General features: G+C 51.0%; 1 protein-coding gene across 3 annotated transcripts in view; it reads right to left on the bottom strand.

Annotated features, from left to right (window-relative positions):
* The window catches only part of EYA2 (EYA transcriptional coactivator and phosphatase 2), a 208,295-nt gene that overhangs the window by 56,372 nt on the left and 133,598 nt on the right, over window positions 1–18,325 (bottom strand). For all 3 annotated transcript variants that reach the window (XM_055140851.1, XM_055140852.1, XM_055140853.1), the window contains 3 exons: window positions 13,937–14,004; window positions 13,307–13,487; window positions 3,166–3,308 (listed from right to left, as the gene is read on the bottom strand). In XM_055140851.1, coding sequence (XP_054996826.1) covers window positions 3,166–3,308; window positions 13,307–13,487; window positions 13,937–14,004 — 392 coding nt within the window. The remainder of the gene's footprint in view (window positions 1–3,165; window positions 3,309–13,306; window positions 13,488–13,936; window positions 14,005–18,325) is intronic.

Below are 18,325 nucleotides of genomic sequence, written 5' to 3'. Positions count from 1 at the left end.
GCGTGACCCCACAGCACGGGGCCAGGAGTCAACCCTGAGCACTACCGGAAGAGGCCCCCAAAGAAAGCAAAAACAGAAGTAAGAGAGTTGGTAATCTGCAAGGAGCATTTACATTTTCTCATGATCATTATTCACTGCAGGGCCAAGTCATGGGCTAGAATTTCACTTTCTGCTTCTGTCCTAATTCCAGAGACACATGGAGGCTATAATCCCTAATCTTAAGGTCATATTCTTCTTATTTTTTGGGTCACACCCGGCGATGCACAGGGGTTACTCCTGGCTCATGCACTCAGGAATTACTCCTGGCGGTGCTGGGGAGACCATATGGGATGCCGGGGATTGAATCCAGGTTGGCCACATGCAAGGCAAACACCTTACCCGCTGTGCTATTGCTCCGGCCCCGAGATCATATTCTTCTTTTCTACTATTCAGCATACCAAAAGCGACACAAGGTTTTGGTTCCTATAGAGATCAGGCCTGTCTAGTATAAAGGTTGTTTGTTTTTTGGTGGAGGAAGGGGGCGGGCACTCCTGGTGATGCTCAGGGGTTACTCCTGGCTCTGCACTCAGGAATTACTCCTGGCAGTGCTTGGTGGACCATATGAGATGCTGGGAATCAAACTTGGGGTGGCTGCATGCAAGGCAAGTGCCCTCCCCACTGTACTATCACACTGGCCCAGAAAGGTTTACTATTTTGGCTGGAGTTTACCAATCGCTTTCTTCTCTCTGGTCTGCAATAACAGTCCTCTCTTAGAATCACTGTCAGCCCCAGCATCTGTCCTGAGGATGTCCATTCTGCTCCACAGTGGACAAGGTCATCTTAGCTCTGTTTCACAGTCTGGTTGCTCCCTCAGGTCTCCGTTCACTGGATTTTTGGGGCCACATCCACTCTTTCCTGGGTCCCTAAGTCCCTAATCTCTCTCTCTCTCTCTCTCTCTCTCTCTCACTCTCTCTCTCTCCCTCTGGGTTTTCTCCATGGTTTTCCTTGAGTGCATCCTTAAGTTGCTTTTTCTGAAAGGGCATGTGGAAAGTACTCCTCTTCCTAGTTCCTCTGCATACACAGTTCCAACGGGAAATATAACGGTCTATAAATCTTTGAGAAAATCCCTCAGAATCCAGCGTGATGGATCAGAAGTTGATGTTTCACTCATCTTCAGTCCATTGCAAATGGTCTTCCCCTCTGCCCCCATCTCTAGTAGTTTTTAATATATACATACTCAAATTCTGCAAGAATTTACCCAGATATGATCTTTTCTAATTTTTTTCATTATACTGTTCAATGTAAATACATTTTCAGTCCTAACTCTTTAACTACCCACCCCCACTCCCTGCCTTTCTTTTTCATTGTTCTCCGTGATTCAAACCTTTCAGATGGATATTATTTATTCTTTAAAAGTACATTTTAATAAATAGCAGTGCCCCTACATTTTTTAAAAAAAGTACGTTTTAGGGGCTGCAGATAGTACAGGGGGCTGGGCATTTGCCTTGCACACGGCTGACTCCAGTTCAATACCCAGCACCTCATGTGCTTCCCTGAGCCCAGAACCAGGAATAAGTTCTGAGCACCACCGGGTATGGCCCAACTACCTCTTCCCTGTCCCCCAAATTTTATATAAATTTATATTTATCTTTTTGATACGAGGGGCTGCTTTCTTTCTTCTTTTGGGGGGGGTCACACTCGGTGATGCTCAGGGGTTACTCCTGGCTCTGCACTCAGGAATCACTCCTGGCAGTGCTGAGGGGACCCTATGGGATGCTGGGAATTGAACTCGGGTCAGCCGCATGCAAGGCAAACGCCCCCTGCTGTGCTATCATTCTGGCCCGATCACTATTTTTTAGAAACAAAAGATGACTTCCTTGTCTGTGTCATGGGTGTTGGGGGTGGGGACGCCTCCTCAGGCTCCTTCTTGAGTGGAAACCCTCTGGAGGCTGAGGGCTGCTTCGACACGCTGGCATCTCTCATGCCTTTATTTATTCATTTTTTTTTTTTAAATACGTGAAGTAGTATTTCACACAGCATAAAATTTGACAAGTCAGAGTTTACATGTCCCAGTGGAGCAAGTGTGAAAACGCAAAGCAGGTATTAAAATGGATACCACGGCCAATATTTAAAACTAGTAAGTAGTAATGGGAGAACATCAAATTCCTTAATTAAAAATAACACAAGTGAAGTGAAATCTTTAAACCGGTACTCACTGTTCACACCTATACTAAAATTCAGTCTTCCGGTGTGAATGGGATGAATGACAGGCCTTTGAAGGGTTTTCTTCGTCCTTTAAGCATGCGAAACCTCAGATGAAAGGGGGAACGGGAGGGGTCCGTGGCACCCAGCGGGGCCAGGGCTGGGCATGACTCTGGGTGCCCAAGCTTTCGAGCTGAGAACAAGGTGGCATCCAGAAGGACAAAGGCCAATGGACCCGGGGGGTGGCAAAGCCATTCGCGGACATGAGAATTATTTTGTGTTTTATTTTAATTTTTGGTTTGGGGGCCTCACACGGCTAAACTCAGGGCTTACTCCTAGCTCCGTGCTCAGGGCCCACTCCTGGTGGTGCTTTGGGGTCCAGTAGGGGGGCTGATAGAACCAGGCTGGCTGCAGACAAGGAAAGTACACTAACCACTGTACTATCTCTCTGGCCCCAGACTCAGAATTTCAGACCTAAGGCAAATTCAAACGAGGCAGATAGCGCACTTCCCTGCACGGCCCCCCACACCCCCCCGCCTTCCCCCTATAGGGAGAGACTATTGAGGCTGTATTAGAATCCAGGGGAGGGAATTTTAGAATTTTACAATTCTACCCTTGCCCCTGGAATGGACCTGAAGAGTCTGGGTCGGAGCTTGGCACCTGCAGTGTAGACACCATCCCAGAAGGTTCTGGCTCATTAGCCTGGGTGAAGAGCCACTTCTACCCAGCCGTGGGGGTACCCTGCCCCTGAGGCTCTCTGAGTTGTGATCCGAAAGCCATCAGCCGGAAGCTTGTGAGAAACACAAATCTTCACAACCCACCCTGGACCTACTGAATCAGAAACTTCTAGAAGTCCAGATTTTCCTGAGCATCCCCCAGCACCCACCCCAATCAAGATCCCGCAGGGCTCCGTCTGATACCCTCAGGGGCTAGGACCCCCGGCACTTGGAGCTGCGTGTCATTCCTAGGGGTGGCGGGAGTTACCTCGATCTCATTGTCCCCCGCCGGGGAGGGGTCACTGCCGCGCTTGGCCCGGCCTCGCAGCTTCCCGTCGGAGGCCCGGTGTGGCCTGTCTGTGTCGCCTTCTTTCGCCGGCGTGGAAGGCCCGTTGTGTGTGTTGAATTCACCTGGGGCAGGAAGGACAGACGGACAGACGCATGAGGAGCTTTGCCGAGCGTGTCCTTCTGGGAAAATCTGCACCAGGACCACCCGGTCAAGCGGTGGGGGTTAGTCCAAGGCAGCAGGAAGGCCGGGACCCTGGAAGGTCACCATCCCAGCCCTTGGACACCCCTCACGGCTGTTCCTTCACCCAACTAAGACCCCTGAAGAGCGCCTGGACTCCAGCGAGGAGACGGGACTGCGACTGAGGGCGTCTGGCAAAGTTCGAGCGCAGTGGACATCCACCGACTTCCTGTGCTTGAACCCGTGCCAGTCTGCAGACATAGAGGGGTTGAAACCCGCAAGTCTGCGTCCTTGGTTCTAGGGGCAGGGCAGGAGCCGGCCTGGATAATGGAGGGGTGGAAGGATGCGTCTCTAGAGCACGCCAGTGCTGGTGGTCACTGATCTATCGGGTGTTCATCAGCGGGGGGTTGGGGGGCTTAGAAAAGGGGGCTCCTGAGCAGGGAAGGGGGGGACACCGAAAACATAATTACAGCGTGTAATGACAGCAAAAGAGCCCTTGAGTTTTGTTTATGTCTCCTACTCGGTAAGGCTTGGGGACATCTGCCATAGTAGCCCCCAGTTTATCTGGACAACAGCTTCCTTTCAGGAAAAGCAATCATCGTGTCCCTTGAAAATTGGCCCTCGTGGGGCTGGAGCAATAGCACAGCGGGGAGCGCGTTTGCCTTGCACGCAGCCGACCCAGGTTTGATTCCCAGCATCCCATAGGGTCCTCTGAGCACTGCCGGTGATGATTCCTGAGTGCAGAGGCAGGAGTAACCCCTGTGCATTGCCAGGTGTGACCCAAAAAGGAAAAAAAAAAAAGAAAAATGGCCTTTTTAAAAAAGAAAAATTATTCAACATCGTGGTTTACAAAACTTATCCTAACACAGTTGTTTCAGGAATTCAATGTTCCTACACCAATCCCACCACCTGTGTGACCTCCCTTCCACCAATGTCCCCAGTTCCCCACCCCCCTCCCCACCCCCAAGCCTGCCCCACTAGCAGGCACAAAATAATTTACTTTCTTTTCTTTTCTTTCTTTCTTTTTTTTTGCTTTTTGGGTCACACCCTGAGATGCACAGTGGTGACTCCTGGCTCTGCACTCAGGAATTACTCCTGCTGGTGCTTGGGGGACCATATGGGATGCTGGGAATTGAACCCAAGTCAGCCACGTGCAAGGCAAATGCCCTCCCCGCTGTGCTATCGCTCCAGCCCCAATAATTTACTTTCTATGGCTTGTTACAACATGTATCTCACAGTAGTGATTAAAGTCATTGTCTGTGGGTTTGCTGAGCTGTTTGGTGCTAGCTGAGCCTTCTGTGGTACTGAAAATTGATTTTTTTTTGAAGTAAACAGATTTTATTTAGAGGCTTTTTGAGGGAAGGAGGAAGGGATAAGTGGAAGAGAGAATAGTAAGAGTAATGCACTCAAGAGAGAATGCGGGCTTCTCCAAGGGTGGAGAGAGCCCCTACACACATCCTAGCACTGGACATGAATGCATGAAAGTACACATCTCAAGAGGGGAAATGCAGGCGACATATGTGCTCGGCCACATAGGAGCAAGCAACACATGGGCTCAGGCAGCATATGCGCCGAAAATTGATTTTCTTTAAGCAAGTTCTTTAAGCTTTGCTTGTGAAGAGATGTGAGCTGGAGCTGGAGCGATAGTATAGTGGGGAGGGCACCTACCTTGCATACGGTCAAGTGAGTGTGATTCCCGGCACCCCCTAGGTTCCCCCTAAGCACCCTCTGGAGTAACTTCTGAGTTCAAAGTCAGGAGTAACCCCCAAGCATTGCTGGGTGTGGCCCCAAAACAAAAGAAAAATGATGTGTTTCCTGAGAATTCAATGAGATTAGAGATGCTCCTGCATCCAGCACACGGCTGGCTGAGAGATGTCAATATCTGTTTTTTTTTTTCTTTGGGGGAGTCAGGGGCACACATGAAAGTGCTCAGGGGTACTCCATGCCGAGTGCTGGGGGCAGTGCTCAACATATGATGGGGTGCTGGGCACTGAATCTAGGGTTACAGCACGTAAGCCATGCATGCCAGCCTTTGGAGCCATCTTCCCGGCTCCATATATGACCTGAATTGAGTTCTGCCTCATCTTACATGTTCCATCTCCTGAAGGTCAGCGGGGCAGGAGGCACTGGACAGCTCCCAGCCACTGGGTGGAGCCCTGGGATGTGGGGGTCCCTCGTGACCCCTACGTGAAGGACCAGCACCCTCCTGGGACTTGGGTCTCAAAGTCACATCCAAACTGTGTTGTTTTGCCAGCACAGATATTTGGGGCCGGAGACATGGTTCAGTGGTCTGGCACACAGACTTTGCCTCTGGGAGACCCACGTCACTGCATGGCTGGGTGTGGGCCACCCCCAAAATAAAGCACGGAAGTTAGACGGACTTGGTTTCCACTGGACATTAGTATAATCGCTGTCTGATGAAGGAACTGAGACAGGGAGCTGACGAGGCCTGTCGTGAGCCTGCACAGGGCGGGTGCAGTCAGGGCTGGAATCTGGGGCCTTCCCTCATCCCTGGGGTGACAGGCCTCTAAGCCCCCTGGACCCTTCCGGGACATCCCAGCCTGCCTTCTCGGGTTCCAGACGCTTGGTCCAGCTCCCAGCTCATCCTCGGGCCTCCCTCTCCCCTTCCCTAATCCCCCCCTTCTTGGATCACGGGAGGGAAAATGCTTTTGTCTAAAAATACTTGGCAATAGACTGAGTTTTCTTCCCACTCTGGAAGAACTATTTCCCGCCAAAACTCAAGGGACACAACTTTGTTTATTTAATATTTATGAAACTTCTTAGCAGACTAAGAACATAAGAAAAGATGTGATTTTGAGTCGTCTGGACAGCCGGGCCGCCTCCAACTCCCCGACGTTTTTCAGGAGACACATGAGTGATCCCTAACCGCCTATCTAGCAAAGGCTGTCTTGTAAAAGATGAGGAACAGGCAGTGAACAAAACTTACAGATGCTGGCCAATTGCTACAGAAAGGCCCGGTTGCTGACAGAGATTGTGTTAAATTTATAAATTGATTTATGGTGAAGTGACTCCTGACAATATTAAATCTTCTGGTCTGTGAACAGGGCATGTCTCCCACTGACTAAAGTCTTCTTTAACTCCTCTTAGCAGTGTCTCGTAGCTTTGAGTGCACCAATCTTCCATATTTTTAGTCAGGCTACACCAAGTATTTCACTCTTCGGGGGATGCAACTGTAAATGGCATAAAATATTAAACTCTTATTGCATATAGTTAGTAGCTAGAGATGCACTTGATTTTTATATTTTCACCTGCACATTTCTAAACACATTGGGGTGTAATCATATGTTTTAAATAAATGCACAACTCACTTTACTTGTTACCGCATTACGTTTTTGCTCTCTTTTCTCAATATGGTGTCATCAAATTTTTTCTTGCCTTATTCCACTGGCTAGAGTCTCTTGTACAACACTAAATAGAACTGGCTTGAGTGGATATATTTATCTTCTATAGGATTTTAGTAGTCATCTTGTTTTAACCAGTTGGGCCATTATATCAAAAATATCACAGAGCAGCTGGATGACACGAGACACTTTTAAGGTTCACAGTTCTAGAGGCTGGAAGTCAAAGGTCAAGAGGCTGGCTAATTTGATTCTTGGTAAGAGACTGATTTCTGGATGGAAGATGGACAGCACTTTACTGTATGGGCACAAGCTGGAGTCGGGGTGGTGGTGGTGAGTTATATGCAAAGGTTGAGGGAAATAGAGGGGGAGGCTAAGATGGGAAGGAAAATAGGAAAAAGGAAAAGGAGAGAAAAGAAGAGGGAGGTGAGGAGAAGAAAGAGAGAAAGCGAGAGAGAGGGGCTGGAGTGATAGCACAGCGGGGAAGGCATTTGCCTTGCACGCAGCTGACCCAGGTTCAATTCCCAGCATTCCATATGGTCCCCCGAGCACCGCTAGGAGTAATTCCTGAGTGCAGAGCCAGGAGGAACCCCTGTGCACCACCGGGTGTGACCCAAAAACAAAAACAAAACAAAATAAAAAGAGAGAGAAAGAAAAAGAGAGAGAGAGACAGAGAGAGAGTGTGTGTGAGAGAATAATTCTCATGTATCTCTCTATAGGGTGACAAAGAGGCTCCACCTTCATGACTTAATTACTTCCTCCCAACACCAGCCTCCAAATGCCATCATGAATCCACTGGAAATTAAAGCATCAACATAAGAATTCTGGGGGCACCAAATACCCAGTAAGACTTTTCTGACAGAAACTTCCTTGCTACTAGTTTGAAATGTGTGTTTTTTTTAAAAAAAAGATCAGAAATAAATACAACTTTGTCAAATTATTTTCTTGTATCTATTGAGATGATGTCCTTTTTATTTTGGTTTCCAGAGGATAATTAATTTGAAAAATTACATTGATTAAAAGAATTTTAAATCAACATTGCTTTTTCAAAAATTTGGATAAACCTTACTTCTTATTTAATATATTGTTGAACTTAATTTGCTGTTTGTTTTTTTTTTAAGAAATTTTATATCTTTATGAAGGATGTTGGTCTGCAGTTTTCTTGTAATGTTTTTTTTTTCTTTTTGGGTCACACCTGGCGATGCACAGGGGTTACTCCTGGCTCTGCACTCAGGAATTACCCCTGGCCGTGCTCAGGGGACCATATGGGATGCTGGGATTTGAACCCGGGTCGGCCGCGTGCAAGGCAAACGCCCTACCCGCTGTGCTATCTCTCCAGCCCTCTTGTAATGTTTTTGTCTGGCTTTGACATCAGGGTAATGTTAGTCTCAGAGTTTGTTGAGGAGTGTGCCTTGTTAAATTTTCTTGAAGAATTCATGTAGGCTCATATTTCTTAAATTCCTGATAGAATTAAGCAGAGACTTTAGGCAAAATTTTTTGAAAGGTTTCAATTAAAAATACATTTATTTATTAGATTCAGGCCCTATTTAGGCCATCTTTATTCTTGAGTAGACTTTGTAAAGTTTTGTCCTATAAGTAATTTGTATATTTCGTTTAAGTTGTTGCCCTATGTTGTTTCTAAAATTATCCTTTTTAATATCTGTAGGGTCTATAATGATATAATATCTCACATTATGTTGATAATTTGTATCTTTTTTATGACTATGGATTCCCCACCCACATATCCTGTATAGATTTTTATCAATTTTATTAATCTTCTTAAAGATACAGTTTTTTTTTTGGTCTCACGTACTTTTCTTCTATTGCTTTTGTGTTTTTAGATTTTATTGCATTCCATTCTGATCTCAGTATACTCCTCTTTTGCTTATTTCAGGCATAATTATCTCTTTCTTTTTTAGTTTATTAATGTGGAAGACAAGATTGTCAGTTTGAAAATATTCCCCCTCACCACTATAGCCATTTAGTGTTGTAAATGTCCCTTTTAGATCTGCATTTGCAACACACCATAAGTTTTGATATGTTGTGCTTTAATTTTCACTACGTTCACAGTCCTCTTTATTTCTCTTTGATGCTTACCCCTTTGATCTTTGATGTGTTCAGTTTCTCTAGAGAAACCAGAATTGTCAGGCTCAACTAATCAGTTACAGGAATTAGTTCATGCAATGACGAAAATTGAGAAATCCCACGATTTATAGTCTTTGAGCTGAAGAACCTGTCAAGGGACCGGTAAAATTTACTCTGAACGGAAAGGCCTGTGGAACAGGAGAGGCAGTGGTGTGACTCATGGGCTGAGGGCTGGCTAAAGGACCAGGGAGTGAGAAATGCCAATATTTGCTCCTGCTGGGTAGATGTGCCAGCTGGGAAGAAATATCCCTTTCCCTCCCATTTTCATCAGCACAGCATGGAGGGTGCCCACACACTGGGCAGGCCGGGACACTCTACTCAGATCACTGATTCTGGAGATCCTTTTGTGGCCACAACCAGAATTCAGATCTGATCCGCAATCAGGACATTCTCTAGCCTGGTTAAGTTATCCCCAGAAACTTAACTGTACACAAGAGGTATTAAGAAGTGAGTTATTCAGTGTTCAAATAATTGGAGATTCTCCAGAAATCTTTGTGACCCATTTCTAATCTAGTGCTATACTTTCAGAGACACGGCTCTTCACCAGTCGAATCCTTTAATAGGTAAAAGATTTGACTGATGGTCCAGAATATGCCTATCGTAGTAAATACCCCATCCTGCTGTTGTTGCGTGATCAAGTGATTTTCTGAAGCCACTTGTCTTTTCCTATGACGCTAGTCAGAGAAGACCACTTGTGAACGACCACGTCTGTGTTCTTCCAGATTGTCACTATGCAAAGAAGGTATTAAACCATACTTTCAAAACTCCAGGAGTGGGTAGGAGAGATAGTACAGGGGGTAGGGCATTTGCCTTGCATGCAGCTGACCCAGGTTTGATTCCTAGAATCCTATATGGTCCCCTGAGCACTTCCAGGAGTAATTCCTGAGCACTGATCCAGGAATAACCCCTAAACACTGATCCAGGAGTAACCCCTAAGCACTGCTACACTGGCCCCTCTCACCGCCCCCCCAAAAAAACTCAGAATGTTTCTGCAACTCATCACATCAGCTCAAAGAGATCCTATATCAGTACATCTGACTTTTTTCCTTCTTTCTTTTTTTTTTTTTTAAAAACAAAAATACAGAGAACAGGAAAGCCCACCAAGTGATGCTTCAGGCTTCCTCCTGGCAGTGTGCAGGAGACTGACCATACGCAGTGTCAGGGATCAAACTGGGGTCGGCAGCATGCAAGGCAACTGCCCTCCCTGCTGTCCTATCACTCGGGTCCCCCTACCTGACCCACTATTCATGGATGTCACAGGTGGCACTGGTGAACGCCCCACGAACCTGACCTCCACTACTGGAGATTCAGGTTGCTTCCAATCTTTTGCTCTCAGCAATCCTGCAGTGAATATTCTTGATAAGTTAAGTCTTTGTACCTCGGTAGGACTTGGTCAGACTAATTCCTAGAAGCAGAAAAATTGGACTAACCAAGACCTACATTTAAAATATTATTAGATGTCACCAAATGACCTAGAAGAGCTTTCCAAGTAACTTTTACGGAGAGATGAAAAGAATTAAAAAGAATTCTCCATTGACTGACTCAGGGAACTAATCTAAGAAATTAAAAAAATAACAACTTCTTTATAGATATGTGTGTGGTACTTAAATATTTTAAGAGAAAAACGTCCATAAGCAACCACACTGATCTTTCCCCTTGGGGAACATCAGCTGTTCAGATTTTGACTTCGGTACCAGCAAGTTGTCCCATAACTAGCTGCAAATTGTTGCAGTTTCATCTAACTGCTAATGCTCGTCAAAGCCAGACCGGAGGCCTGGGGCTGAGTGCAGAGAGCATCAGGCTGAGCATCCAGCAGGCGAGAGAGAGTAAGCATGATCTGCTGGCAACATATAAACCTTGGGAGCCTCTGGAGTTTGAAGCCAACCACTCAAGGAGATCCTGGATAATTTCAAAAGTGGAGTTTTTATGGGAACTTTTTAAGAGAGTGCATGGGTGTGTGTGCGTGCAGGCTAATATGCCCTTCCTTTGTAACACACACTGGGGAAAAGAGGCAAGAGGGTTCAGTTATAGCTGACAATTATTTATGCCATTAGATTTTATGTGAGCTTATTAACCGTGCAGTAAAAACCATCTCAACCACTTATTGTTGAACCCTGGACCAAGGGATAAATGAAGAACAGGGGGAAACAATAAAGACAAATTTCAAAGAGATACAATGAGCCTTTATGTTCGACCCTGATGGTGAGCGAAGGTTTTCCCACATAGCCCAAATTCTTTGGAATCCAGTTCACTGTAATATTTATAGAGAGACGTAGCATCTCACTCTTTCCCTCCCTCCCTCTCTCTCCCTCTCTCTCTCTCTCTCTCTCTCTCTCTCTCTCTCTCTCTGTGCATTCGCGCACGTGCACATGCGTTTCTGACTTTCTCAGTGTGGAGAGACCACATTTGAGAAAGCAGGATGGTCAAAGATAATTCATGATTATGACAAAGTCTGATTCATTACTCTGCCAAGCAAGCACTTTGGAAACGATTAAAAGGCAAGACGCATTTGTCAAATCCTCAGTGATGAGATCACAGTGACCAAAGTCCTCGCAGAAGCCGTAAGCTCTTTCCCAAGCTGAGCTGCAAAAGCCTGGCCCTGGTGCCTCCATTTGTCACCAAGGGTAACTCACTCTCACTCGGGTAGGAAAGAAAGGGGCGAGAAGCTGCAGTGGCATCAAGACCCCAGGAATTAAGGAGGTAGATATCCACTATTTTTATCTCCATAAAATTTTTTTTTTGCTTTTTGGGTCACACCTGGCGATGCACAGGGGTTACTCCTGGCTCTGCACTCAGGAATTACTCCTGGCGGTGCTCAGGGGACCCTATGGGATGCTGGGATTCGAACCCGGGTTGGCCGCGTGCAAGGCAAATGCCCTACCCGCTGTGCTATTGCTCCAGCCCCCATAAAATTTTTGTTTTAATTGAAGTACTATGGCACCATTAGAGCTAGGAAGTTTCAGGTGTCACTCTTGTTTTTTTTAGCTGCTCCATCAATGAAGATATAATAAGCATATGTCCATCCACCTTCACAGCTCATCAAATATTTTTTGTTTTGTCTTTTCTTGAGTCACACCCAGCGCTGCTCCGGGGTTACTCCTGGCACTGCACTCAGGAATTACTCCTGGCAGTGCTCGGGGAACCATATGAGATGCTGGGGATTGAGCCTGGGTCTGCTACTTGCAAGGCAAACGCCCTCCCCGCTGTGCTATCGCACCTGCCCCTACAGCTTATCATCTTAACTCAGCGTCTACAAAGTCCCAGCATATCCGTTGGTTTCAGAAAAGAAGAAAAGGATCCAACACAAAGCTACTTCCTTCACATCTGGATGTTCTAAGCAGCTGCTGCCCGCTTGCTGGTGAGCCCAGACCTCTTGAGAGAGAAGCGTGTGCAGAGGGAGTGAACAGGCTGCCGGCTGCTAAGTGCAGGGATGCAGTTCACGGGGCCAGGAGACAGTTCCTGCCGTGGACCCTAGCGTCATCGAGGCAGGATCAGTTTCCTACCGGCCTGGTCTCTCTCTGTCTTCTGTTCCAAGGCTCTGGGTTTCTTTGGGAAATTCCCTCCCCCTCTCAGTCTGTATAGTTTTGGGGGGATGGACCCCAACCAAGAGTCAGCTGTGGTCAGGAGACCGGCTCTCGACAGGCTGGAGACCTGAGTGAACCCCTGAGGCCGCCACGGGGAGTGTCCGGAGCAGAGCTCTCTCTCCGTGCCAGGGGACCCTGGAGCCACCCCTGCCTCATGAAGAAGAGCGGGCTGCAGAGCGACATGACGCCAGAACAGAGCAGAGCCGGAGAGAGGGGGAGCCAGCCGCAACGTCCCCTCGGAGCCCCAGCCGGAGGCCCTGTACCTAAAACACTCCTGAAAATGCCCTCCATTGCTTGACTGAGCTTGAATTGGATCCTCTCTCTCTCTCTCTCTCTCTCTCTCTCTCTGGTTCCTGGTTCCTAGCAGTGCTCAGGAATTCCTCCTGGCTCTGTGCTCACTCGTCACTCCCAGAAGTGTTCAGGAGGCCAATGGGGTGTGGGGAATTGAACCCGGGCAGCCAGGTGCAAGGGCAGCGCCCTCCTCTGTGCTGTCACTCCGGTCCCCAGCACGAGGCTCTCTCCAGAGAAGGCAGACCTGGGCGTTAGGAGGCCAGACTCTCTCTTGCACCTACCTGCAGCTCTTTCTCTTTCCATGCAGGGGCAACCAGCCACACACGAGGGCCAGCGAAGCACGTCCGGGGGCCGGACTCAGCTCTCTCGGGAGGGAGGTGGCTCCACCATAGCAGGGACCCGGGCCCGGCCCCTCCCTCCTCCTCCTCCTCCTCCTCCTCCTCCTCCTCCTCTTCTTCCTCCTCCTCCTCCTCCTCCTTCTCCTCCTCCAGGAGCTCAGACACACCCATGGGGGGGGGCTCGGAAGCGGGCGGGGGGTGGGGGTATGATGGGGACCGGACCTACCAGTGAGCGACTCGGACCCCTGGTTGGCGCTGGCGTGGGCGGCCTCCTGGAGTGCGTACGCGGACGTGGCGAGTGGGGAGGACGGGCAGATGCTGGCGGCGGGGACGTAGGACGGGCTGTAGGACGAGCTGTAATACTGCGAGTACTGACTCTGCGGGAAGCCGGCGTAGGACGGGTACTCCTGCGGGGAGACACGGGCTGTGAGGTCGGGGCGGCGGGGCGGGGGGGGGGGGCGAGCAGAGCTCCCGCAGCCTGGAGGGGGATAGTTCCTCCTTCACTGAGGGGGACCAAAAGACCCCCAACTGTCGGTCAGTGCCCCTCCCTGCAATGATGAGGGTGGGTCTCCACATCTCAGGCCCCGGCCCTCAGCCTTGGGGTGCAAAGGGGAAGCTGGGAGCTGTCCCGGGGACCCTTGGCCTTGCTTCCTCGTCACCCCGATCTGGCCTGAGATGGAAGCACCCGCTGTGGCCCCAGGTGGAGTCTACGAGATCACCCACCCCGCCCCAACTTGGAACCCACTCAACCCCCCTTCTGTGCCTCTCCCTAGGCCCTGGGTTTGGAGGTGGGCGTTGTGGGAGGGGGTTTGGGTGGGAGTGGGAATGGGGCAGGGCTGGGGGGGGGCGTGTAAACCTGGTGTACGCTTCCGAACCCCGCGGCGTTGGCCAGCCCGCTGGCTCCTTGGTAGATCCCGGCTGTGCCTAGAGGAAGGGAACAAGTGCTCGTGAGTCTTTCTCCACCAGAGCGGGGGCCTGCTTGGCAGACAGGGAACCAGGGACCCCCAGCTGGTCACCCCCAACCTCCCCCAACCCCGGTGCTCTCAAGGCACTTTTGTCCCAGGCTGATGGTATTTTGTTGATCCGCCAGATAAAAACACTGACGGGAGTAAAGGTATCTGCAGAGGTAAAACAGCACAAAGAGGACCAGACTCTCTCGGCTGCACCAACAGCCCGGGTCCAGGGCACAGCAGCAGCGAGTCCGGGGAGACACCGCGGCACCGGAGATCTCTCCAGGCCCCACGCTGAGCCGATTTCACCGGGGCACCCCAGATGGAACAGGTGCAGCCTCCCCGCTGCTCCAGATGGAATCCCGGCGACCAAGAGCTTCCACAAGCAAGGCCCGGGGTATGTGGGTTCCAGAACTAAGTCTCCAAGCCACACGGCGGCAGTGGAGTTGGGCTGTCCCACCCCAGCTCCCCGACTGCTCCTGATGCCGGATGTCATGTCCACCCCCCCCCCCCAGGTGCCCTCTTGGCGCACCAACAGCCCGGGCCCAGAGACTCCCACGTGAATCCCAAAAGGGACTAGCTCCCTGCAGAGATGTCTCTGGAACCCAACCACTTACGATCTTAGGGTTCCAGAAGAGTGCGGCCGCGAAAGCAGCCGTGAGTCCTCTCATGATATGCAAAGTGAGAAATGAAAAATAAATGATCTAGCGTCTGCCCCTGGCAGGCAGGCTTGAATGGTGGTGGGAAAATTTGAGCCAAATAGAATGCCCCAAAGGAGAGAGAGAGAGAGAGAGAGAGAGAGAGAGAGAGAGAGAGAGAGAGAGAGAGAGAGAGAGAGAGAGAGAGAGAGAGAGAGAGAGAGAGTGTATCAGGGAAATTGTCTGCCACAGAGGCAGGGTGAGAACGGGGATGGGGGAGGAGGAATACTGGGGACATCGGTGGTGGAAAGTGTGCACAGGTGGAGGGACGGGCATGCCACCCTTGTACGGCTGAATCTCAAACATGAACGCTTCTTAACGGTATCTCACAGTGATTCAATAAAAAAAATAATAAAGAGGACCACGGGGCACATCCTAAAGGGACCCCGAGGGTGACGGAGTCTTGGCTTGGTGAGGGCAGGACACATGTCCACGGCCGCCTGCCCCTGACCGGTCTGGTCCATCTTGCGTCCTCAGACACAGTGCGGCCATGCCCCCATGGAGCCCACCCTCCCGCTCTGCTCCCCGTGGCGTCCGGCCCACATCTGTGTTGAATCAAATTAGTTGCTAAATGTCACAGCGGCCTCATTCACAGGTAGCGTAAAGCGTATTTAACGGTCATAAAACAACCCGCCTGCCCGGGAATGCCATTTCAGAGAGGCCTGCGGTTGCCGTGTCTCCGTCACGGGAGTGGGAACGGTCGGAGCTGAGACGGGGGGCCAGAGGGGACCAGAGGGGCAACAATGGCACTGAGATCCATGGAGGCCAGTGGGGGAAAGATGTCCACCCCGCGGGTAAAGCAGCCCAGAGCCGTCTCGTGAGGCTCTAAACCGCATCCACGCGGGGCACAGCTGTTTGTTCACTGTGGCTGTGTGGAGGACTGATCCCGGAGGGCTGCGGAGAGGAGGTGGCAGTGGAGAAGACGAGGTCTTTGGGGGCTGAATCATGCTGGGGGCTTGCCGGAAGGGTCACAGTGAGCCTGGGGTGTGCTGGGGTGTCCCGGCGAGGCCCTGGAATTTCTGGTGGTATCAGGGAGCCGTAGGAAGAGGCTTTGAAGCAGAGGGGAGACACGATCGAAACCACAAAGGCAAAGCAGATCAGGGGGGTCCCAGCGGACCCCCAGACCCAACGCACTGTTCTATTCCCGTGCTAGAATCTCCGCAGGAAGGGCTCCCAGACCCATGTGTGTGCCACTCGGGAGACGAGCTGGCGAGGTTCCCATGGGTACCGAGTCCTGGGGAGTTGATGAGGGCCAGCCGGCCCATCCCCGTCCTGCTGGCCACGGGGCAGGGAGGGAGGTTGTGATCAGGCCAGGACCAATCAATGCCACACACTCCCCCATCTCTGAGAGATGCTTTTGGGCTGAGTCGGATCCCAGTGTATCTGGAGACGCAAGCGCAGGCTGCTGTGTGGTGAAACAGGCCACGCAGCCACCCCGAGGACGTGGCTCTGCACAGCCAGGGGGCAAGAGAGGAGCTGGACGGGTTTGCTGTTGTGGAGCCCTGGATCCAGCTATGCCTGAAGCCGGCCACACCTGGATTTTTCTCTTTTTTCTTTTTTTCTTTTTGGGTTGCATCGGCGATGCACAGGGGTCACTCCTGGCTCTGCACTCAGGAATTACCCCTGGCAGTGCTCAGGGAACCCTATGGGATGCTGGGAATCGAACCCGGGTCAGCCGCGTGCAAGGAAAACGCCCTCCCTGCTGTGCTATCGCTCCAGCCCAACACCTGGATTTTCTTTTTTCTTTTCTTTTTTTTTTTTTTTTGCTTTTTGGGTCACACCCGGCGATGCACAGGGGTCACTCCTGGCTCATGCACTCAAGAATCACCCCTGGCGGTGCTCAGGGGACCATATGGGATGCTGGGATTCAAACCCGGGTCGGCCGCGTGCAAGGCAAACGCCCTACCCGCTGTGCTATCGCTCCAGCCCAACACCTGGATTTTCTATGAAGCCCATAAACAAGTCTCCTCCCTTCCTTCTCTGCTCGGTTTGGGCTTGACTGTGGGACTTGCTGGGGTTGCCCCCCTCACAGTGCTCACACCCAGCTGGTTGTGGTACTGTTGGCATCACTGGTGTGTTTGGGGGCACCCAGGAGTCCAGGGTCGTGCTTTGGACCTGGGGGTGCCACTGGGGGAGGACGGGCAGGTCAGACAGAAGCTGGAGCCACCGAGCCTTTTCCCAGCCCCTTCCACGGTCTCGGCGAGTTCGGGGCGGATGGTATCCTACTTGCACTCGGAAAGAGTCCTAACAGGATGAAATGCTCACGGGCGGTAAAGGGAAGGAGGCAGAAAGAGGGCCTGACGCTGTGAGGCAGCAGACGGGAAGGTTCTGGAATCCCCGAGGCTGGGGGCAGCAGCAGGATGAGCTCTCCGCGGCCGGCGAGACTGAGCGGCGGGCTGGGTCCAGCGTGGGGAGAGCTCCCCAGCACGCACGGAAGCGAGAGCGAGAGCTCTGCACGCGGCTCCTGTCCACGCAAAGACGCCGCCATGGAAGGCACACACGCTGCACACAGAGCCCAGATGCTCAGTGGGGTGTGCAGACTCACTGCAGTGGGGTGTGCAGACTCACTGCGGGGTGTTGGGGTACACGCGTCAGTCGTCCTCCTGGGGAAAGGATGCCATTGAGCACGGCTGTGTGCTGAGCTGATGGAGTCCCACGCACCTGCACACACAACCCCGTCCACACGTGCACGGACACACCTTTCCACGCACCTGCACACACAACCCCTTCCACACGTGCACGGACACACCTTTCCACGCACCTGCACATACACGGACAGATACGGTCCTCTCTCCTTCTCAAGGCCTTTCCCTCCTTCAGACTGGAGATAAAGGGAGAACAAGAGGTACCCTCATCCCCCCACATCTAATGGTCCCTCTCGTCCGGCAGGGGAAGCCTGTAGGCATGGTGGCAGGGTAGAGATGACCCCCCAAATCTCCACAAACAAACCCTGTGTGGCCTCTGAGATGGGCTCTAAGGGTCTCATGCATGTCAGGTAGTCCCCTAAGGCTCTTGCACATGATCAGTACTCCCATAATGTTCTCCCAGGCACCTGATGCTCCCCTGAGATTCTTTTTTTTTTTTTTTTTTTTGCTTTTTGGGTCACACCCAGCGATGCTCAGGGGTTTACTCCTGGCTTTGCACTCAGGAATTACTCCTGGCAGTGCTTGGGGGACCATATGGGATGCCGGAGATCGAACCCGGGTCGGCTGCATGCAAGGCAAACGCCCTACCCGCTGTGCTATCGCTCCGGCCCCATCCCCTGAGATTCTTACAGGCACTGGATGCTCCCCTAAGATTCTTGCAGATGCCGGTGCTCCTGTAAGGTTCTCATGAGTGCTCAGCGCTCCCCTAATGCTCTCACAGGTGCCTGGTGCTCCTCTAAGGTTCTCACAGGCACCGAGTGCTCCCCTAAGATTCTTGCAGGTGCCAGGTGCTCCCCAAAGTTCTCATGGGTGCTGAGTACTCTCCTAAGGTTCTCACAGGTGCTGGGTGCTCCTGTAAGGTCTCACAGGTGCTGGGTGCTCCCTAAAGTCCTCATGGGTGCTTGGTGCTCTCCTAAGATTCTCCTGGATGCTGGGTGCTCCCCTAAGGTCC

This window comes from Sorex araneus, chromosome 5, assembly GCF_027595985.1.
Source record: "Sorex araneus isolate mSorAra2 chromosome 5, mSorAra2.pri, whole genome shotgun sequence".
NCBI lineage: Eukaryota > Metazoa > Chordata > Mammalia > Eulipotyphla > Soricidae > Sorex > Sorex araneus.
The sequence above is the reverse complement of the archived record's forward strand: the minus strand, read 5'-3'. Positions and strand labels throughout refer to the sequence as shown.